This window comes from Myodes glareolus, chromosome 3 (assembly GCF_982192425.1).
Source record: "Myodes glareolus chromosome 3, mMyoGla1.1, whole genome shotgun sequence".
In the NCBI taxonomy this organism is placed as follows: domain Eukaryota; kingdom Metazoa; phylum Chordata; class Mammalia; order Rodentia; family Cricetidae; genus Myodes; species Myodes glareolus.
Window position 1 is genome coordinate 88,581,363 of NC_142028.1, and position 24,072 is coordinate 88,605,434.

Consider the following 24,072-nt stretch of genomic DNA (forward strand, 5'->3'; position numbering starts at 1 on the left):
AAGGAGCAGAGAGATCATCTAATGGCCCAAGAGCACAAGGGATGATTTAAAGAGTCCTTCAACAGGAGCAAACCTTTTAGGCTCCAAGCAACTTTCATTTTTTTCTTTAAACCGGTCCAGGAGTGGCTTATTGCGGCACTTCCCCTTCCACCCACCCACGTCTTTCTTTTTGGCTATATCAACTCACACAAACAACAACAAAAAAAGAATTTACTCCTTTATCTGCAAAGAAGGGTTCTGTGCGAGACGTCTCAGGTTTTGCAGAAAGTGTCAGAAGTGTGAGAAGTCTCAGGAATCAAATCTTTGTTTACTGTTGAACCACATTTGATATTTTTTGTGAACTTCGACCGCCTGCAGGAGAGATCAAAAAGCGCAATCAAAATAGGTGTGGATGCAACCGGGCATCACTTCACATGTTAAGAGAGAGGGGAGCGACCTCTCGGCCTGCATGCAGCCTCGCCTCCCGCGCAGCCGCTGGCTCCCCGCAGGGGGACCCAGCGTTCAGTCGTGCGCAGGCGCAGCACTGTGCTCCGCCGCCCCGGGCTCAGTGGTCCCCCGAGTGGTGTCCCGGCTGCTCCCGGAGCCCCTGCCCGGTCCCCAGCTCCCATCCAGTACCAGCCTGGCGAGCCAGGCGCGGCCCTTCCCTGACCCCGGGAGGTATCATGCCAGGGCAAAGTCCCCAAGGGTGTGAACCCCAGTGTCCCAACCCCTGGGCGGGGACGGGCGGCGGCAGTGCGGGGAGCTGTGGCCAGCACAACCCGTGCAGCCCTGCCGCGAGCCGCCGGCTCCCCCGGGCACCTCCGCCGCCACGCTAGGCCCGCACCGAGGGGTCTCCGCGCTCTCAGGGTTCCCGCCCCGCATCCTGGGCCAGGCCCGCTCCCGAGGCCCGCGCTCCTCCGCGTCCCGCACCGCCAGACCCGCGTTCCTCCGCGCCCCGCGCCGCCAGGCCCGCGCTCCTCCGCACCGCCAGGGCCCAGACCCCCCGCCGCCCAGCCGGCCCGAGAGCTCGCAGGCCCGCGCCGCCGCCGCCTCTGCCGCAGCCGCCGCCATGGCGGAAGTCCACAGACGTCAGCATGCTCCGGTTAAAGGAGAAGCCCCCGCGAAATCCTCCACACACAGAGATGAGGAGGAGCTGGGGATGGCGCCGGCCGAAACGCTGACGGTGTTCCTGAAGCTGCTGGCCGCCGGCTTCTACGGCGTGAGCTCCTTCCTCATCGTGGTGGTCAACAAGAGCGTGCTCACCAACTACAGGTGGCCGGGCTGGCGGGCAGCGACTGAGGCGCGGCGGGCGGGCGGGCGGGCGGGCGGGCGGGGACGGCGGTTCGAGCCCAACCGGGGATGCCCTCGGCCGCGCTCCTCCTCCGCGGCGGCGGGCAGGGTGGGGGACACAGCGAGATCGGTGTCCAAGACCGGCGACCCGCGCGGCTGACAGCCTGGGGACCAGCGCGGCCGCACACCCACGCGCCCGCCGTCGCCACTGTCACTGGGACTCCGGGGCAGAAGTTTGTGTGTGTGTGTGTGTGTGTGTGTGTGTGTGTGTGTGTGTGTGTGTTCCCCTAGATTATACTTAAAAGATTTAAAACCGTTGACGAGATCTCTGCGTTAACTTTCTGGAAGAATCCGTTGCAGGAAGCCAAGGGAAATTGTAAAACGGGACAAGATGAGACAAGTGGCCGCCCTAGGCTACAAAATCTATTTTTTTTTTTAATTTGGATGAAGGGCAGGCATTGGTGTGGGTTGAATCAAAATGCATTTTAAGGTTGTCAGTGTGAAAGTTGAATTCGCTGTGCCTTGAGGGGCTTTCTGGCCGCTTTTAACCCCTTTTCTGTACCCTTTTTGTAGATTTCCGTCCTCGCTATGTGTTGGACTTGGCCAGGTTAGTTGGAATCTTGGGCATTCCGTGGTCTGTGTTGTCAGAACTTCTGTGTGCGTCTTTATATGCAGAACAGTGCATCTGTGTGTGTTCTCTGTTTGCAGATGGTGGCCACGGTAGCCGTTCTCTGGGTGGGAAAGGCACTCAGGGTAGTGAAGTTTCCCGACTTTGACAGAAATGTACCTCGAAAGGTAAAAGGGAGAAAGAAGGAATACTTTATTTTATAAAAAGGAGCCATTCTGTGGCTTAAGGGGAAAAAGAAAAACCAGCGCCTTGCATATTTAAAAAACCGCAGTCTAGCCCCAGCCCTGGTCCACGAGTGCATCTAGCAAAGCTAAAGAATATAGGTAACGGTGCATGCTGGACCAGTGCTACCCTCTCATGAGAACGAAGATGAAAAAGCCTTCTGTTTTGATCTATCCACTTTAGCCACGATGCTCTTATTATTACTTTATTTTCCCCCTTGGAGGAGGGATGTTTTTGTACCCCTCTTTATGCTTCTGCGAGACTCCATGTGAAACCTAAATGCTTTCTCTCGTTCCCTGAACACTGGAGTCTTAGATGCATACACTGTCATATTTTGGAGCAAGTGATGTTTCTGCCTCACGTGGTGATCATGTTTCTGTGTCCTTTCTTCCTGCCATCTCCCTCTCCCTTCTGTGGGCAGTGTTGTGTATCAAAGGGTAGTTGATGCTGTTTGGGTGTTTTGTGGGGGTCAACACTGTGTATGAGACCTAACCATGTTTCGAGTGGAAAGAATTTAACTGTCTAAACAGAACCGGTCTGTTTGAAAGGATTTTTGTTGTCGCTGCCTTTATTATTGAGATTTGTTACCCTTTTCACTTTTCCAGACGTTTCCACTACCTCTACTATATTTTGGGAACCAAATCACCGGACTGTTCAGCACAAAGAAACTGAAGTATGGATAACTTTATTTTTTCTAGCGAGGTTAAAATAATATAATCTTAAAGTTAAACACCAACGTCCTATGAATGTGTCATGATTGTTGCGGGGAGACAGCATAAACACCAGGAAGCCTCTGCCATCAGATAATGAAGTTTGAATCCAAAGTTTTAGTTTCAGAGCTGTTTATTTGAAGTTAAGGAACGAATTTTGTTTTGTTTGCCTTCTCACTTTTATGTTAGAAGTGCTCAAATATTGTCAGTGACGCAGTAGATTTTTTTATTTTTGCAGAACTGCCATGGACAAAGATTTGTGCCAGACTTACAGGATTTTATTATCTATTTATTTCCCAGATAGGATCTTGCTCTGTAGCCATGGATGACCCGGCACACACCATGACACACAAACTGACCTTGAACTTGCGGTCTTCCTCTTGTCTCGGCCTCCAGCATGCTGCCCTCATGTGTGGTTTAGGATTTCACTTCTATAACACAGTTCATAAACACTGTGTATTTTAGATGTATTACACACAGCAACTCAGATGATGGACATAAGAATTTCCACAGGTTTCCTTTTCACACACAGTGGCTAAAGTCAGACGGAATTTTGACATAAACATGATTATTAGGTCAACTGTGACTGTGTAGCCGGAGAGCCGTTCACTTCTAAAAAGAAGCAATAGCTCTGTTCCACAGCAATGCTGCACATCCCCCCCAACCTCCTTGTTCTTGGCTTCTGACTTTGCGGTGGTGGTGGTAGTGGTGGTGGTGGTGGTAGTGGTGGTGGTGTGTGTTAAAATACATGGGGGAAATAGTTTTGCATGAACTGAATGGAGCCCTAACTTAATAAAAGATTATACATAGTATGGAGCGGGGCTGGAGAGATGGCTCAGTGGTTGTGAACATTGACGACTCCTCCAGAGGACCCAGCTTCAGTTCCCAGCATTCACCAGGCAGCCCCCACGAGATCCGCCACTCTCTGCTCACCTCTTCAAACACCTTCATTGGCATGCACATACCCACACATGTGTGTGTAAAATCAGAAATAAAATCTTAGCACAGACACAGTATAGCGATCTAGGAGGATCAGTGCCTAAGAAGTTTTGTAGTCTCCTTTTTGGTTTTTTTTTTAAACCAAGAACCCTGAGACAAAATGACCAGAATATCTCTGGGGGGCGTTCCTAGGAAGTCAGATTTGTCACGGGAAGGGAATCCTTTTCCATCTCATTACCGACTTAGAAGGAAATACAGGCCTACAGCAGGGTGCTGCTTATATAAAATTTGCTTTAAAAAAAAACAAAACAAAACAAAACATTGTCATCCATCCATGCATTCACACTCTGCCTTTGATTGGCAGAGAAGCGAAAAGCGTTTTAGAGTGAGATATGCTCAGAAATGCTTATATTGTAAGAGGCTGCATGTTTGATTAATGCAAGCACACTGCTCTAGGAATTTAGAGGAGTGTCCATAAAAACAGTATGGTTTTCATAGACATTTTCTTAGTGATCTGGAGAGTAAGAAGGGAAGTTAGCTCAGTGAAGAAGAAATAAACAGAAAAAAATATTAAAGATTAATGTGCCTGGAGTCGGGCTATTTGCATAATTATCAGAGTGAAACTTGAAAGCCTGTGTTATTAGCCTGTGATAATAGATGCCTGGTTTTACCATTTTGTAGTTAATGTTTTAAAGGCTTTTAAATAAAAGAATACTTCTCCAGGCAAAAAAGGTCAATCAGCAGGGAGCTTGCGTACAGTCAGAAAGATCAGCGTCACTTAGAACTACTGATTCGTAGAATTGTGGTTTACAGTTGCACTCTTGTAAGCCTTATTTTACCTGCTTGCTTTTCTTCTGCAGCTTGCCCATGTTTACAGTTCTGAGACGGTTCTCCATTCTGTTTACAATGTTTGCTGAGGGAGCTCTGCTCAAGTAAGCTGTATTTGTATTACTTTGTCCTTGTTCCTAAGACTGATACCGTTATTTCCGTGTGTGTGTGTTTGTGTGGATGTACGCCTGTGTGTGTTTGTATGGATGTACGCCTGTGCGTGTTTGTGTGGATGTACGCCTGTGTGTGGTTGTCGGAGGCCAGGTGGAAGTGTTGAGTTCCCCATAGCTGAAGTTATAGGCATTTGTGAGCAGCCTGATGTGGGTGCTAGGAATTTTAACTCCTGAGCCGTATCTCCAGCCATATATATTCCTCAAACTCACAAAGATTTGCCTGACTCTGCCCCCTGAGTGCTGGAATTAAAGTCGTGTACCACCATCTGGCTACTATAAGTATTGAAAACTTAAACAGTCTCATTACCTTGCTATCAAATTAATGTAGTTGGAAAGGTAACAGACCGCAGTTAGAAAACTCCCAAACATGGGATATGCTGTCTAGAATTCTTGTGTCTGTTGCTGCCATTGGGTAAAACCAAGTTTGAATCCTAGGTCTAGGTTTTAAGTAATGTTCCTGTCTTAGCTACTTTTACTGCAAATGTGTGTGACTTCTTTCTACTTAAAGAAACTTTGACATAAAAATCCCAACTCAGTGATAATAAGCAAATGGTAAGAATACGAGAGAACTGGGTATAGTTTTTTTCTATAACAAAAGGAGTTTTCTCCCATCTTTTAAATACCTAGTTTCTTGGAAATATTCAGAATGTGAATGTGATTGTATTTGTCTTTTTGTATTTGTCTGTTTTGTCACTGATGTAAAATGAGTCTACATGGATAAAGTCACATGTCTGTATATTTTAAATTGTTTTGTAGGAAGACTTTCTCTTGGGGTGTTAAGATGACTGTATTTGCAATGATTATCGGAGCCTTTGTAGCTGCCAGGTAAGAGGTGGGCCTTTAGAGCCTATGTTTTAATTATTGATAGTTACTAATATTATATCTTAAGCATCTTTGAAAGCTACTCAAAAGCCTTCCGCTGTTAAATTATTTATTTATTTATTTATTTATTGTGTATGCAATATTCTGTCTGTGTGTATGATGCCTGCAGGCCAGAAGAGGGCATCAAACCCCATTACAGATGGTTGTGAGCCACCATGAGATTGCTGGGAATTGAACTCAGTACCTTTGAAAGAGCAGGCAATGCTGTTAACCTCTGAGCCATCTCTCCAGCCCCACTGTTAAATTTTTTGTGCTGTGTTAGATTAAAGCTAGAGAAATGGTGATTTGGGGGATTTCTAAAGTCAATTTATATAATTTAGGATTGGATGTTGTCTTCTGCTTGCTGAGCACATACACACGCCACACAGTATATTGACACACAGTTATGTATTCTTTTCTGTTCTGAGGGCTCTGATTTTCCTGTTTTGTAGTTGAAGGATCTCTTCTGTAACTCTCAAGGATTATAGCTAGTAAGCAGCAGGGCCAGAAACCATGTCTGTCTAAATCAGTCTGTGATTTTAGACCATGTTAGCCCTTTCCCTTTGAATATCTACCCTTCTGTCAAATGAGGCGAAGGGCAATGAATCTTTTTCCTTTGTGGAAAAGGAATAGAAGCGTTGCTTCATGTGGTCTTTCCAAAGACATATTATACATGTCATGACGTGGACACCGTATCATACTGCTGAAGCTTTCCACAGATTTAAAAAAGTTTTCGTTTTAAAATAAACAAAGGAAGACACAAGGAAAAGATACACTTCTAAGGTGAGAAAAATATGAAAGAGCTCAATTTGATGGTTACATATTATATACATATGCAGGCAGGCAGGAGGGAAGGCATGTAGGCATGGAAAAAAATAGATGTGCACCGAAAGACTGAAAACTGAAGGTGCCTAGGTGTTCAGCTTAGGGGTGTGTAGGGAGATTTGCTAATACTACAAACTTGCTTTCCTTTGGAGCCCTCTGTTCTTCATCTCTTAACTACACGTCCAGCATGTGCCTGGGTCGGGGGGTAAGTGTGTGTAGGGGATGTAGACATCAGGTTCTATGCTGCATTCACTCTCCAAGCAAAATCTCACTCTTTTTTTAAAATAAAAATTGATCGCGTTTTATTTATTTTGTGTGTGTGAACAGATGCCACAGGGTGCACGTGCGGAGGTCAGAGGACAGCTTGTGGCACTTGGTTCTTTCCTTTCACCATGTGGGTTTTGGGGATAGGACTCAGATTATCAGGGTTGGTGACAAGTACCTGTACCAGATGAGCCATCTTGTTGTCCCCTGAAATTCCATTCTTAGGAAAAAAAAAAAAAGATATTGATTACTGGAATTTAGAGCTAGCTCCTTTTCCCTCTGTGTTGCCTTGCCTCCTGTGAGAAAAGTTCAATAATAACCACCTACCTATCTTCTTAGAGGAGCTGTAAGCTCTGTGTACTCAAAAGTATTTCCCCGACGCCAGTGAGAACAAAATTGTACTAAACATTCGGACCTCCTTGCATCGCCCTTTGCCCTGATGTTGCCGTGGCCTTGAGGGCTCCTTTACTAGTTAGGCCACAAGTATGTAGTGTCTTGACAGAGCCATAGAGGGCATTAGAATCCACTGCAGGTATACTGCCAGATTTCCGTTTATGGTTTATATTTACTGAGTTCTTGTGGTAAGCACTCTACTAAGGTGTAGGAGCTTTGTTCCCTTGATCTCACCATTGGCATCCTGTCACTTCACTGAGCAATTATTTAAGCACTTCAGTTCTTAGTACTTGCTTATCCACTCTTGTGGTTTGATATCAGAACTATTATCCATGTTCCAGAAATTCCACCCCGTGACAAGCTAGTCCTGTCTTTTATGGGAATCTATGAGAAAAAAAGAAAAAAACCACGACCCGTTCACAGCCCCGTCCTTTGACGTCCTGTCTTTGAAACCAATGCTTTCTGCTTTTATAGATTAGGTCATGATGTTTGGTTGCTTCTTGTCTGACCTTAGAGCAGTTTACAGTGAACCAAAATGATTAGTACTTGTGCATGTGAAGTTTGTGTTGAGGCAGGGTCTTAAATGTGCCGTTCAGGTTGTCCTGGATCTCGAGTTATAACCCACACTGACCTTAGCTTGTTTTACTTCTGCTTCAGCCTCCTAAGTGCTGTTTTGACAGATGTGTGCCACCACGGCTGGCTCTGTGATTGGCTCTTTGTGGTGACCTGTGTAAGCATGGATGTTTCTCATAAAACTGCCAAATGGGGCCACGTCTTAGGAAATGCTGGTAGCTGATAAAAAGCATAAGGTCTGCCTACACAAGAATGTGTTCCTGCGAGCACTGTAGCCCAGACCTGTTTGAAATGCACTGCATATTTTTAAAGGTGATCTTAAAGTGTTGCTTATGTTCTGCAGCTCTGACTTGGCGTTTGATCTGGAAGGATATGTTTTCATTTTGATCAATGATGTCCTGACAGCAGCAAATGGTGCATATGTGAAACAGAAGTTAGATTCGAAAGTGAGTAGTACTCTACAGCTTCTTCATTGGATGTTCGCTGGTGGTGGGAAAAGTATGGATTAAAGAAACATACTTAGGAGGGCTGGGGAAAGGCACAGGAGCTCTCTGAAGGTAAATGTGTTCATGATAATATAATAAGGTATATGTTCATCCTAATATAATAAATTTGTGTTTGCCAGGCACTGTGGCACATGCCTGGAATCTCAGCATTCAGGAAACTGAGGCAGGTGGATAGCCCCATGTTCAAAGCCTGCCTAGGCTGCAGAATGACACCAGCCTAGGCTACAGAGTGAAACACTATCTCTAAAAGAAAAAAAAAATGATGATGAAATCTCTTTAAATTAAATTAGGTTGTAATGCTGGCTTTTCTAGAAGGAAGTGTATGAGAATATCAACTTAGAATGAGATAGGAGAAATAAGAAATTCCACAGAGAAAAATATATTCATGATTGTGGTTGTATTTTAGAAGACTTGGTGAGGGACCCAAGAGAAATAGAGGGGAGTGTGAGCACCTATGGAGGAAGGGAGTGCTGGGAAAGGTTAGGGAACAAGGATGCCTTTGAACGCTAGGGAGACCTGGGCTTGCTCTCAGAGAGCACTGCATTCCTGGCCCATACCTCAGGTGTGTACTCTCCACTTTCTGTCTTACATTGGTAGTGTGCACACAGGGGCTTTGCACAGTACTGCCTGTTTGGTCACTGTCTACTTTATATACAGACACATCCAGCTGTGGTTCTATATCACCCCCAGAAAGGCAAGTATTAGAACCCTGTTTTGTATGCTACATTGTAGGGTTAAGTTACTGTAAGAAAACAGCTATCTGGATTTCGGCTTTCTTTGTCATAGAGTTGTCCTTCATTTCCTAGTGGGCCTTATGAGGACTCCCATTGATATGCCTCTCAGATGTCACCCTTGTTTTTCCGAGCAGCTGATACGTGTTCATCTCATAACTGAATCTTGCAATCTATGTGTGTTCCTGCTTATATTTTATCTTAGTAAGACAGTCTCATCCACTTGCCTCCTTGTCTGCTCTCTTCTGTGTATAGTATTTCTGAGAATTACTTCAAGTACTTTTTGGAGCTCAGATGGCAAGCAGAAACAAATGTCCCACCTGCTAACTCTGAATACAAAATTCTACATCAGGGCCTGCAAGAGTACCCCTAAGTTCTTCCCAGTGGTAAAGGGTTACCTCGCCTGTTCCATGGTGATCTGCATTCATTAGTCCAGTGCCACCCTTTGCCACACCTTCTGCATATTCTAGACAGCTGGAGCCTTGTGTTTGGATTATCTCTAGAAAAAAAATTGGTTCTAGGAATGCCTTGCCTATAATCCCTTTTCAGATGATCTGGTTTACCACAATTAAAACATCTAACATTTTGACCTTAAAATTTTTAGAAATCATTTCTCCTTTCCAAGTATCATCATAAGTGTGAGATCCAATATCAGTTATATTTTTAATCTATTGGTGCTGATCTTGCCTTTAATGTCCTAATCACCCTTTTGTATTCTGAGTTAGCATTTTCAAAAGGCAAAGATTCAATTACTATTCGTCTAACTTCTGGATCTTATAGTCTACTTATAGCTGAAGTCAACTGTAAAAAAATCAGTGAAGGCTTCTTTGGAGCCTTGTATAATTTTAGTAAATGACTCAGTACTCTTTCCTGATTCTTCAACCCTGTCCTAAGTATTTAAAGCTCTTATATGGCATAGAACCAAGGTGTGATCATCAAATGTAATACGTCTTTGCAAATCAGCATGCTAGCACTCACTGAGAAACTGGTCTTGGGAAAGCTCAATACCTGTAGCCCTACTTCTTTGTACTAGGATTCTAGGTTCATCTCTCCACCATGTTTTCCATTGTAACTGAGGACCAGCTTCCTATATTGCTGTAGCTAAATTTTTCCAGTTTTATGGAATAACTCTGTTCTAAGTTGCCCAGGAATTTAATATCTGCTTCCCAAAAAAGTGAATGTATACCATACGAAACCATTGCTTCCTTAAATCTCTTTAAATCTAACATTTGTACATGATCCCAGTTAACTTCTGAATAGCCTTGGGGTGATGATTATTCTTGAATGGTAACCAGGTAAATTAAACTTATTTTCTGATAACCTTGGGTGGCTACTCTTCAGTTTTATAATGCAGTGGTGAGGTAGGTTCTTCTCTAAATTCCTCTGTCATGTGAATATCTTTCTTAGTTTCATTAGTAGGTCTTTATAGTGATTGCATCTTAATAGTCAATTTTTTAAAGCATAAAACATGAATTACCAGACTGATAATGGTTATAACTGCCATTGTGTCAATCCCAGCTACATTGATTTTTTCCCTCATTTTTCCATTTTTAAACCATTCATTGTGGAACCATACAGAGACCTAACTCCCTGCATCATAATTTTGCTCCCCATATTTATTTATTCATTTATTTTGATTTTTCAAGACAGGGCTTCTCTGTGTAACAGCCCTAACTGTCCTAGAACTCGCTCTGTAAACCAGACTGGACTTGAACTCACAGAGATCTGCCTGCCTTTCTTCCCAAGTGCTGGGATTAAAGGTGTGCCCCTCCCCTGCCCAGCTCTATTCTTAATATGGGTAAAAACTCTTAACAAAAAACAAAAAACAAACAAACAAAAAATCCAAACTCATTTCCCCCTCAAAAGTTCTCAGACGTTTCATTTGCTGACAAGAAGAGGAAAGCGTGAGACTGGTAGTCACTGTACCGCACAGCTGGGCAGAGAACACAGGTGGTGTAATGCCTGACCAAGGGCAGCTTCCGCTGCTTGTGTGTAGGTACTGTGGGCTGAGACTGTGTGGCGGTGGCAGCAGCAGTAAAATCTTGAGTGGGTTTCAAGGCTGTCAACCTGGTGTGGCAGTGATCTAAGGAAGGGGTTCAGGAGAAGCCTGCAACCTACAGGGGGTGGAGGTGAGCTACCTGAAAAGCGGATACAAGGGGACATGCAGAAGAATCCTGAATGACAGAGACTGGCGGCAGTGGGTGACTAACTCCGGTGGTGATTCGGGCCAGGAACGGGTGGCAGCTGGAGGCTACTATAGAGTGGCTACAACAGGTAGACCTCAGACTCGCACACAGGGCCTGAGGGAAAGGGAGGGACAGCCAGCTGTAGTCACTCTGCCAGCAAAACTGGTGGCGAGCTGCTGCCTCATGATCTCATGCCCTGCGTTGGACTCCAGTTGAAGTTTTTATCTAATTATTCTTTATCAATAAAAATTTAGCAGTTAGATATAGGGGTAAGAACCTGAATGTTCCGAGAAGTGGTGAAGCGATCATTGACTTCCTCCCTCTCTCCTTCCACTATCTAAAAGAGTCTAGGATCTTTCTAAGCCCCAACCTACCACTTCCTGTGTCTCTAGGTCCTCTGAGAAACCTCTTTGGCTAATTTTGGTCAGCGAGTAGCTAGTTCCACCTTCTGATTCAAACTAAACTTTAATGGCAGTCTCAGGAATGTGATCAAAATATCCCACAACAGATATATGAGATTTATGAGACTCTGTCTCAAAAAACAAAAAACCCTTATGGAGTCTGACTGTGTTAGCAGCTTTGTAACCCCAGCACTTGGAAGGCTGATCTAAGACAATTGTGAGTTCAAGGCTGTCCTGTACAGTGGAGTGGCATCTGATACACTTGCAGTGTCTTAAGGGAGAATGACATTCAGAATCGTCAGAATGTGAAGGGAGCCATGAGGGAGTGGGTATTTGTATCTTGTCACTTGTCAGGTATATTGTTGGTGCACCTGTATTTGTGCATCCTGGACACCCTCTGATCCAGGCTAGTTCACGTTCTGGGTCATGGGCTCCTGTTGTGGAAGGCTGTATAGTCTCACTGTTGAACTTTTCTTGGTACTACACAAAGAGGCACAGCTTTTCAGTGACTTGTCCGTTATTTGGTTTAACCTAGGGTCAGTATAGTCACATGGGTTTTAGTAAATCAGAACTATAACTTCGAGACTGCTTGTAATCATGGGCCAGCCAGCTTGAGTCCTATGACAGTAAGACCTGGGTCAGGTTTGAATGTGATTATTCAAATTAAGATGCTTTTTAACTTTAAAAACCATCCAACATAATATACATGTGTAACTGGATTAGTAGTCTATGTGTGTAAAGATACCTAACTGCTGGAACCAACTGAATAACTGACTGTTTACTACCTAGGAGCTGGGGAAGTACGGTCTGCTCTATTACAATGCGCTGTTCATGATCCTTCCCACCCTGGCCATTGCCTATTTCACAGGAGATGTACAAAAGGTAGGACTTTGTAATTACGGGCTATTTATTTACGGTTTATGATCAAAAGATAAACTTTTGGGTTGTTAGAAAGAGATGTGCTTATTAAGTGACCACAAACTGAGAATTTACCCTGTAGATCTCTAGTGTACTGATATCATGCTAGCCTGCCTTCTTGGCATAAACATTTTAAATATTAAGATGGCTCAGAATAGGTCTCTGTGCCAGGACAGAGAAAGAAAAGTTTGCATGAAAAACATTGTTGATTAATTGATTTTGTACATGTATAACATGTTTTGATCATATACACCTTTCCATTATCCTCTATTATTCCCTCTCCCATACCTGCCTAACCCCTTCTTTTGAACCCCTGCTTGTGTGTGTGTGTGTGTGTGTGTGTATTTGTTCATGTTCCATTGAGAATAATTAGGTGTTCTTGTAGGAACATGGGTTAGGGGTTATTTATTGGGTAATTACTCTATGGCTACACTTCTGAAGAAAATGCCTTCCTTCCTGTAGCTCTTAACTACGGGTTCTCAGGAAGAGGTGAGACTTTGTCAACTCCTCCCTCATTCATGATGGACTGTTGAAGGGCCTGCTTATGTGCAGATTGGAATAGGTAGCCACAGCTGCTGTGCTGATTGTCACAATGGCCATATGTCTAGAAGAGCTTCACAGCATTCCTCCCCACCCTCTAGCTCTTAGATTTTATCTACCCCTCCTTCATGCTATTTCCTGAGACTTGGAGGGAGGAATGTTTACATTTTCATTAATCTGTAAAATAGGAATGAATGCAAACTGTCCCTGAAAAATAAAATGTTCTGAAGTATTAAATTTCTTTGAGAGTCAAGAGTTCTGTTTCTTTGACAGGAATTTTTCTTGCTTAAATCCTACCTTGGTTTCCCATCGCCATTAGGAGGTACTTGATATTGCATGGTGCCATGACCAGATAAAGAGCAACTCATATAATAGTTTACCAATTTTATGCAAAATGTGCTTAAATAAACCCCAAATAGAATAACAAAATCAATCCTAGAGAGTTTTTCTGTAGAATATGCACATATGTATAGAAAAACTGTTATTATATTGTTAGAAATCACAAAATTTTGCAAACCAAATGGAAATGCAAAATTCTGCCAATAATATCTGTCCCAGAATTCTGTTTCTTGAACCTCGGCTTCAGAATAAATATGTTGGCTATGCTTTCTTCGAGCATCAGACCATGTATCAATGGAAACTTGAACAGAAGATTGTGAAATACTACTCATAAATTCTTGAAGCTGAGACAGAATTTTGGTACCTATGAAACTTTTTTTAAAGAGCAATCTTTTAAAGAGCTGTATATGAATAGATGTTTTAATGAGCTGTGGCCTGGCTACTGGCAAGCCTAAACATGGTGGCAGAGTAGAAATTGCTGTTGCTTTGACTAATGGTGTTAAATAACTATTCTGTGGCTTTGAAAAAAAATGGGATGAGAAACGAACATTTCCTGAATCCTTATTATGTACTGGTCACTTACATGAACTATAGTCCAACTTTCTTAATAGCTGTAGAAAGCTTAGATTATCCCAGTTTTGTTAATGTGAAAAGAAGTTCAGGACATTAAAAAAAAACTTGCCTAAAGTCACACTGTTGACATTTAAGTTCTTTCTGAAGGCCTGGTCTATAAAGGTCTGCTTCCTTCTAGCAGGCTCTGAAGCAGATTTAGAACAAAGATGATGGGTGCTCAGGACAGGACAGATGGTGCCAGTCTCAAGGCCAGTGTGTACTTGAGACAGCTGTAAGGATTAACATGCTTGTGTACTCTAAGGACTTAGCAAAGATGTGATTTCCACGAGGTGTTGACAAACACCTTGTAGCTATTAGGAGCTATTAGTCAAAGGAGGTATATCTTCATTCCAAAATGATGACAATTTGTATAGAGGTCATGACATAATTTCTGTGTGTTCCAAAGTTCAGTAGCACTTTAAGTCCAGGACTCAGGAGGCAGAGGCAGACAAATCTCTGAGTTCGAGATCAGCCTGGTCTATAGAGCCAGTTCCAGGACAGCTGGTCCTATACAGAGAAACTCTGTCTCTATAACAAGGAAAAACCAAACAAACAAACAAACAAAACAAAACAAAACAAAAAAAACAGAAACAAAGAAACACATAAATCAAGGTTCAGTAGTGTGCATGAAATTTGAATGTTCTAATATGGCTAAGCATGTTTACTTGTAAGATGAACAGTCACCTTACCATCTACAGGAGGACTCGATCTGTTTTTCTCTCCTCTCCTGTCTTAGTCAGGGCAGTACATTCTTTTTTCTGTTTTATTTTTCTAATGACTCTGTCAAATACAGATCAGAGCACATATATTAGAACACTGATTTTGATGAGCATCATTTCACCTCAAGATTTTCAAATTGTGATGATAAAGTTGAGTGTAAAGGTGAAACCCACTGCTTTGCAGTTAGACCTTTGTGTTTTGCATTTCGTGTTTGTTTAGTTTCACTTTTACTATTAATTAATACAGCTCTCATGAAACATTTGTTGGAGTATAGACACTGGGCATGCTGTTTTCTGTACAACCCTCTGCTTTCCAGCTATTCTTGTTCCGATATTGTCATATAGTTAAGCGTTACATGTCTCATTGTGTTGGACTCAGATAGCAAGAGAGAAGAGGATGGACTCAGTGATGTCCTTACCTTTGAAGAGCATGTACTCCTTCTGGGGAGCAGACCCACTCACAGCAGAACTATACACTGGTATAGGTTCTCGGGGAGCAGCGTGGGGAGGATTCTTGGGATGGAAGTAGGTTAATCCTGTCTTTTTGTTAGGGTTAAGGGTAGATTGTTCCATGCACAGTCAGCTATAAATAAAAGACGAACATGGATGGTGCAAGTAATGGTGTTGTGGTGTGAATTAAATTTGAAGCTTAGGACATCATCCTAACTTTGAGTTCTTACATTCCCATGTATCTTTGAGACAAGTCACTATATCATTTTTTTTTCTGAGCATCTTTCCTCTGTTAAAAGAGTTCTGTGTCAATGTCTCTTGAAACATGTAAGAAATCTAGCTTAGGATTTACCACACAGGAAAGGTATCTGGTATGAATCTGAGGTGGTATAGGATCTAGAACCAATGTGTGTGGCTGTCAGAAAGTCTCGTTTGTGTTCAGATGTGAGCTGAATAGCAGTATGTACTACTCAGGTAAAGCTAGTTCTTAGCCTTCCTCCCTCAACAGCCACCTCCTCTTATCTTGATATGCAGGCCTAGATGACCTAGAACTCGTGCCTCTGCCTCCTAAGTACTGGGGTTATGGGTGTGTGAAACCACACCTGCCTAGTTCTTGGTTGTCTTACCCACCAAATGCAACAGGAAATGCTCACCTGCTTGGAGACTTATTTTAGAGACATGATCAGAGCAGTAACTTAGAACAGATTGGTAGGCAGAGCCAAGATGATAAGGCATCCTGAGGACCCAAAGTATACTACAAGACATTGACTGTCATGTTGTTCATCACATTTGTCTGAAGCCTTGTTTAAGGGAGTCCACAATAAAGTCTGGGATATATGGCAGATTTTAGGTGTTTAGTAAGTTGGGCTTATTTTTAGCTTGTTTCTTTTGTGGGTGTACTTTCCATATGTGTGTGTGAATAAGTGTGTGTGTGTGTGTGTGTGTGTGTGTGTGTGTGTGTGTATTCATGCTTATGACACTTTATCTTTAAGGCTGTTTGCAAATGAACTGTTGAAGCCTTCTTCTGACTAGAAACCATACTTTACCTGTAGGATATGATGCATTGTACCTGACAGGATGCTTCATAAATAAGTTTCCTTGATCCTTGTTATGTACCCTGAGGAGGGTTGTTATCCAGTTTGCAGAAGTTAGGGGAATTCTCAAGGATGCACAGTGGTGGTGTTTAGAATAGAACCTCTCTGATGCCTGCCGTGCTCTGGCTTCTGTGCCTGACTGCGTGTGACTCTCCCAGCCATCTGCTGCACCTGATGTATTTCTGTTCCGTTTGGAACTTCCACGAGGACCTTCTTACAGGACAGTGCAAGAAGCAGTTCAGTGCTGGTGACAGTAACACTGGAGCAGAGTCCACACCATGTCGTCCCCTTACTTGTTCACAGCCATAGTGTTTCTCTTCCATGACGATTAAGTGCTCATGTGTTGTGAAAAGAAAGACCATGTGCCTGCCTGAGTGGACGCTGATTCCGGTAGGTGAAACATCTGGTACAGAGTCACGTGGGAAGAGCTGTGAAGAGAAACCTATCAAAGAGAGATGAGGGGGCCATGCTATTTTGAAAATGGTGGCTAGGGAAAATAATTTCGTAAGGCTCACCTGAGCAGACTCTTAAATAAATGAACTGAGAAATAGTTTATATGTCTCTAGAGAGTAACCTTGGCAGAAGCAAAAGCAGGTTTAGAGCTGTGAGGACCTTAGCACTGTCTGAAGTAGTAAAAGTCAGGAAAAGTAAGGGAGCCCTTACTGAGGTGGCGGGGCGGGGGGGGGACACCTGAAGGTGCATTCCAGGTAGAACTCACCGTGAACCCGGGCTGGCTGCAGGAGCAGATCCATAGTCAGAAGATGGACAGAGACCTGGGGAAACTCTACTTTTCCTGAACAAGGAAACCAGGGCCAAAGAGAACCCGTCTCTCTGTTCCAAGACCAGTCAGTGCCCTCACAGAGAAATGTGAGGACTGACAGCCTCTGGCCCCATTGTTTTTCATTGCTTGACTTTGAGTCCCCTCTGTGCTCTCCCTCTGCCTTGTCGCAAGGGAAATGAGTTAGGCAGATAAAACACTCTCTAGGTAGGACCCTTTCTGGAGCAAAAGACACACTGATGTGGACACTAGGCTCGTGTTAACTAGTGTGAGCCCAGTGTCTGAGATAGTCAGGACTGTTAACTGCTCTCACCATTAGACTCCAGAGCCACACAGTACAGGGTTGGTCACATTTTCTTCAGCCATTTAAATAAAGAAACGCAGGAAAAATAGAAACCAATAAAGTAACCAAAAACTTGTGATGTGTGTGTGTGTGTGTGTGTGTGTGAGAACAGGGTAAGTATATTTTTTCTATTGTGGAACCATGCAGAAGTACTTTAAAAATATACTTTATAAATTGAACTGTAAAAAAAAAACATGTATTCTGTGATGCATTTTAAATTTAAAAATAATTAGGGCAGGTAGAACAAACCAAATTATTCTTATTACTCAATAATAAGATCAGGAAGCGAAGTCCAATCAGGCAGGGAGACTTGCTTTTCTTACCAGGAATCTAGGGAGAGGGCTCTGGAAGGCCAGTTCCCATAGAGACAGGAGTGGACACAACCCATGATACTGCAGGCATGGAATTTAAGTAAGAATTGTAGGCTCAGACACCCATATAAATTACAAGACAGAATCCAACCAAAAACTCATCCAAGGGAACACATAGTTGTACAAGGCTATGTGTTCCTCCCCTTTCTCCCTCCTTCTCCTTTCTTATTTGCAAAATCTTGGGGTACTAGAAAGGAAAGGATCGATATACTTAGATTTAGAAAAGATGCATCTTACAAAATACTCTTAAAGCACAAAACAACAACAAAAAAACAAAACATAGTCAGTCTTGGTTTTTACCTGTAGTCTCAGAACTTGGGAGGCTGAGACAGGAGGATGGGGCTGAGTTTATGGCCAGCCTTGCCAGCAGTGTGAGACTGTCTCAGAACCAGCCAACTAGTCAATAATCAACCAACCAAATTCCCCAAAGACTAGCCTCTGTGGAAGCAGGAGTACCAGGAGTTCAAGATCATCCTTGGCCACACAGTGAATTTAAGACTAGCCTGGACTATATGAGACCCTTTGTGTTATACAGAAATCACCTTCCTGTTTATTAAAAAATAAATCGCTATCATTTGACTAGCGATTTTATAAAGCATCAGGATAGATGTGTCTACGCTCCGAGTGTCAGGATAGAAGTGGTTATGCTCTGAGCCGCTGCCTCCCAAAGGGAATGCTGCAGCACAAAGCCAGCATTGAGAACGGCAAGTGCTGGGCTTGGCTTGCTGGCAGCACTCTCAGCTGGATGTTCTCAGGTACCTGTGGAAGAACAGACCCCTGCTGTGGCCTCACAAGGCACTTGTAACCATGCATTGCATGGTGTCCACTGCCGTAGCCCGTGTGTTGTATGGTGTCCACTGCCGTAGCCCGTGTGTTGTATGGTGTCCACTGCCGTAGCCCGTGTGTTGTATGGTGTCCACTGCCGTAGCCCGTGTGTTGTATGGTGTCCACTGCCGTAGCCCGTGTGTTGTATGGTGTCCACTGCCGTAGCCTGTGTATTGTATGGTGTCTTCATTGTGTTGTTGCTTGAGTGCTGCTCAGAGGAGTTGAAGGAAAGTTGCTGTCCAGGTCTAAGTAATTACTAACCATTACTTCCATTACTTCATCAATAAGTAATGAAGCCTTCTAGGATCCTCACTTATCCTATTTGAATTACTGAACTTTTCAGGCTCTCTCTGTGGACCAAAGAGGTTGATTTTTGTTTTTTGGTTTTTTTTTTTTTTTTTTTTTTTGAGATCCTGTAGTATTTTCTCTCGTAGAGACAAATCTTTTATTTCTAGGCTTTGATGTTCTCCTTGTAAAACAAATGCGTTGGATCAGAGATTCTTCACATACGTATGGGTGTGTCTTTCTCAGCTTGCATGTTCTCTACCTATTCTTGTCTTGGTGGCTGTGCTTTTTAAAAATAGGAGCCGTGACTCAGTAGGTGAGGTGGGTCGAGTTTTCCTACCACACATAAGTATACAGGTGTTAGAGCCCGAGGGCAGGCTCCATTTCCCATCTAAGGCAGGAGAAGAGGGAGGGAGCTTGTGGCAGATGGTCGAGTGTGGTGTGGAGTAGGTGGGTAGCCAGGACACCACCCTTGGCCTCACTTTCCTAAGACAGGGAGAGAACTGTGGAGATCATTTGCACTGCCATTATCCTTTGTCTTGACAAGGTTCCTGGCAGTTTACTTCTGGGTAAGGACTCAAGCTTTTTTCTTCGTAGTTTTCAAAGGGACATGGTATCATGCTCACAATTCTTGCTTAAATACATGATGCTTATTTATATGTTCTGTTTGCTCTGTGACAGTTTTATACTGCACACAGTGTATGTTGATCGTGTCTATCCTCTGCTCCCCTCCCTCTCCGTGAATGGCTCCTTAGCATGTCCTCTTTCCACTGCCCCTACCCCTTTAAATCAGTGCTCTGCTCTTGTTGGTGTCACCTTGTGCAGACCGTCATATCGCGGTGAGCTCGTCAGTGCAGCCTTCACAGATGCTTGGCTTTTCCCCAACAGTTTAATTAACCTAACAAACCAAAGTTATCAAGTATTTTTATTTAACTAGAAATTATTCAAACCAAGTGTACCTGATTTCCAGAAGTGCCCAGTATGTTTGCCCTTTGCCTTTTGATATATAGGGAAAGGGGCCATAATTAGGTAATAAAGATGGCGAACTTCCAAGATGGCTGGCTTCTTCCTCTCCAAGATGGCTGACCTGGCAGCATAAAACAAAGTCCCGTCTGGCTTTTTTTTTTCTCTACCAGTCTGGCCCTCTGGTGATGGACAGTTGAACCATTTAAGTCTGGATCCGGCCATGTTTCTGCCAAAGCTGTGGGCCTGTCAGTCACCCTGCCTTTGTTCAAACTGACCAACCCTAAACCAATGAAAAAAGACAGCTCAAAGAGCCTTAAAAACTCCAGTCTCAAGATGGATCTCCCTGTTTTGTAGAGGGTCTTTCTCTCTGTGAGCTTTGCTGTGTTCCCTCCACCTCACAAAGCCTTCTTCACCCACTGATGCTGTCTGCTGCAGCTGAGGTTTCTCCCACTGCTACTTGCTACACTTGAAGGTTTTGTTTTGTTTGTTTGTTTTGTTTTTCACCTTTTAATTCTTTAATTGGCAGAGAAAATGAGCCTGATCAAGACCCTAGACTGTAACACATCCCAGTAGAAAAGCTCAATCAGGACTCCAGCTGCCTGCCCCAGCCTCCCCGGTCAGTTTCTGCTGGGTGTTTGTACACCCTCAATGTGATGCTGTCACTTGTGTTTCTGCTGGGTGTTTGTTTCTGCTGGACATTGTACACATCTGATTCAGTGTTTTGCTTTCTTAGCTTCTTCTCTCTGCGACCCACTATTTATCCTTCTCCTTTTGCTTGCTGTACTTTATAAACGCACTCATTCAAAACTAAAAGCACTGCTGTGACAGCTAGTCTCCAGACAGTATGGAGCAAACACTAACTGCACTCCATCCTCATTCAGAAACTCTGTTTTCTTTTCTCTTGTTTATAGGATCTTTATCTAGATGGAGGTCCCTAAGGCTGGAATTTCTCAGGTCACTTGTGCTGACTCTCCCCCACTGTCCTCACATATACCACTAGGAGAGCAGCCTATCCTTTTCTTCCCCTTGCTCTATCTAGCAACTCTTACCAGAACAACAAGCTAAAACTGTTCAGGCTGGAGTGTACCTCAGTGGAGAAGCACTTGTCTAGTAACCATGCGATCCCGGGCTCAATCCCCAGTCCCGCCCCCTTCTTACTCTGCAATTATCTTTGGAAAAGTCATGTGACTTCTGTGTGCCTCCACTGTACTACCAAGGTAGAAAAGGTCCACTCCAGCTGCCTTTTGAGAGGTCGTACGGAGAGAATGAAACAGAAGACTTTAAACCAGCAGGAAATGCAGAGTAGCCCTTTAAGGCTTGCTTCTTCCCTTTCCAGTCTCTTAGCGCTTCCCTGGCGTTCTTTCTTGCTCAGTGTAGGTGGGATGACCAGGCTATAGGGCAGGACACACACCTCTGCAGGATAGCTGTGTGCTTGACCTTGCTGAGTTTGGTGCATAGTTAAGACGTGTAATAAGGAGTAGCTTTTACTGCTTTTCTTATTTTGATGCCCTCTTGTGGCACAGAAGCAGCCGGTGTGTGTTGTAGGCTCTGGTGGGATCATATTTATCCTACAGCTGTGTTTTCAAGTGCCTGCTGCTTGCGTCGTTAGAGCCAAAAATCTATTCCTGTGCTAAAGTCAGAATCCAGTAGGCTGACTTTCTCCAGAGGCGAGCCAAATACGTAGGGAAGGAGGCAGAGATCCCAGAAGAATTGTGTGTCTCCTTTTGAATATTCATTACTGGAATAAAATCTAGTGTTCCATAAAAAGAGAGTCTTAAAGCTTAGACTATGCAACCTCAGGCCTATATATTAGCTCTCTGACCTGCTGTTAGTCAAGTGTTGTCTTCTGGGAATAATAAGACCTTGATTTTCTATCTCACATAATTATTGTGGGATTTAAATAGCATGATTTGTGCTGAAGCACTCCCACCTTCATAAATATCAGCCAGTGGCTGGATTGGTTTGCTTTCATCAATGGCAAACATGGATAAACCACCCTTAGCATACTGCCCCAAGGTGTCAGAAGTGCACAGCCACAGATAGGAAGGGACGGACTCAGGAACATGATGCCAGTTATTTTCTCACTGACAGGTGGCTCCTGTGCTCGTGTGGGACTTGTGTATAATTAAGGGCATTTACTAAGACTGTACCTAAAAGCTTGTAGAACTCAGTCATTGAAAGACAAGATTTTGAAGGGGCGGAGAGATGAATTAGAGGGTAAAAGTACTTGCCAACAAGCCTGATGACCTGAGTTGGATCTTTGGAATCAACATAGTGGAAGTAAAAAACCAACTTTTCTAAAGTTTTCTCTGACCCCCAACACATGGCATGCACATTCTCTTCCCCCAAATAAGTAAATTTAATTTATGGACAAGCTGGGGAGATGGCTCAGTGGGTAAGAATGTGTGTTCTGCAAGCATGAGAACCTGAGTTTGGATCCCCAACATCCAGATTAAAAAAAAAAAAAAGCAAAACAAAACAAAAAGACCAGGGAAGGCTATGTATATGATAGCCCCAGCATTAGCGAATGGAGACAGGTGTAATTCACTGACTAGGCAGCCTAGGCAAAATGGAGCGTCCATGGCTCAGTGAGAGACCCTGTTTCAGAGCAATTAGATAGGGAATGAGAGTGTGGCATCTGAGGACTTGGTCTGGCCTCTGCATGGTTGCATGCACACATACAGCCTTGTACAACTATACACTCAGGTATGTATGTCTCACAAAAATCTGGGCAGATGTTTCATAAAAGAAGTATTAATATTATGTAAGCACATGAAAATACTCACTTGTTAGTCAATAGAGAAATACAGAATGAGATTACAGGAGACCACTTACTGCTTGGTAGATCGACTCAAAATAGTTCTAAGTGGGTCAGAATGCAGAGCAGCGAGAACCTCAAATGGTGCTAGTGAGAACCTAAAATTGTGTAGCTAATGTGGTGTCCCGCGCTACCGTCTCGCCCGCAAGAACGACGCGGGACACTTAGGATTCTTCTGCAGTAAAGCTTTATGCGTCTTGAGAGGGAGAGCATAAGCTTACATGGCGGAGACCCCGAATGAGGGGAACCCAGCCCTTATAAAGGAAACAGTCCTCGCTTCTGACGTGTCACTCTTGGATTGGTCCGCTGCCCATTATCCCAGATGATGCCTCGGGAGTAGGCAGGGACGCAGCGGTAGAGAGTTACCAAGCACGTGCGCTGGGATTAAAGGCCTGTGCTACATCACCTTGAACTCACAGAGATCTGCCTGTCTCTGCTTCCCAGGCATAGGGGCCAAAGGCGTGTACTACCACGCCTTGAGGTCACAGAGGTCAATCTGCCTCTGCCGCCCAGGCATCAGGACTAAAGGCGTGTACCGCCACACCTTGGGGTCAGAGGTCAATCTCTACCTTTGTTCCTAGAAGCAATGGAGAAAGTGGTCCGGCCCTCCACAATATGGAACATAGTTTGGCAGTTTCTTATAAAATAAAGATAAGCTCATTAAAAGAACCATCAATCTCACGTTCCAGGTTTTATATAAGATAAATGAAAATGTGGCCACAAGTGTTGTTCAGAGATTCAACTTTATTTTTAAGAATAAATTATGTGGGAACAATGCCAAAGGAAGTCTGTTGAGTAGTGACTCTGCAGACCGTGTACAGACTCAGAGCAGGATGCTGTCATGGCTGATTGTACAAGTGAGTGCATGACAGTGTTCGCAGGACCCAGATGACAGTGGTATGACAAAGCAAGGAGGAAGACTCAGAAGAGCTTATTCTACGTAATTGCTCTACCTGAAGTTGTTGGACAGCAAGGCTGTCCTAGTAGTATTGAACTCCAGCCAGAAGATGGCATTGGATTGCTGGGGTCTAGAGTTACAGATGGTTATGGGCTGCCTTGGAGATGCTGGGAATCAGAACCGGCATGAGATTATTGGGGGAGATTTCCATTTCTTTGGACCCTTTGTTTCAATCATCTGATAGTCAGGTTGAGAGTGTCGTCATTTCTGCCAGGCATGTTCTGCTAGAGAAACACTTCAGAGGTCTCCAGCCCTGTTCTACTGGAGAAAAACTTCAGGGGTCTCTAGCCCTGTTCTACTGGAGAAGTACTTCCGGGGTCTTCAGGGCTAGAATAAGGGAGGTATTCGACTATGACGAGCAGGGGCGTTTGGGTTGGGTGTAGTGTTGTCCTTATCTTGACTGTAATAATGATTATGCACTTTATATTTGTTGATTATTATTTTTATTATTACTTCAAGTTGGTGTTTTTATTTTTATAAGATATACCTCCAAAAGAAAAATCATGAATCAGCTGAATTACAGCTGAGCTAGGAATATGATTAGGTG

General features: G+C 43.7%; 1 protein-coding gene across 1 annotated transcript in view; it reads left to right on the plus strand.

Moving 5' to 3' along the window:
- Positions 1-556: 556 nt before the first annotated feature.
- Slc35d1 (solute carrier family 35 member D1) overlaps positions 557-24,072 on the plus strand; it is a 41,697-nt gene continuing 18,181 nt past the window's right edge. The window contains exons 1-8 of the mRNA XM_085686335.2: positions 557-1,251; positions 1,843-1,876; positions 1,978-2,064; positions 2,725-2,792; positions 4,629-4,700; positions 5,526-5,594; positions 8,029-8,131; positions 12,299-12,391. Of these exons, the coding sequence (XP_085542461.2) occupies positions 1,049-1,251; positions 1,843-1,876; positions 1,978-2,064; positions 2,725-2,792; positions 4,629-4,700; positions 5,526-5,594; positions 8,029-8,131; positions 12,299-12,391 (729 nt within the window). The 5' untranslated portion in view covers positions 557-1,048. The remainder of the gene's footprint in view (positions 1,252-1,842; positions 1,877-1,977; positions 2,065-2,724; positions 2,793-4,628; positions 4,701-5,525; positions 5,595-8,028; positions 8,132-12,298; positions 12,392-24,072) is intronic.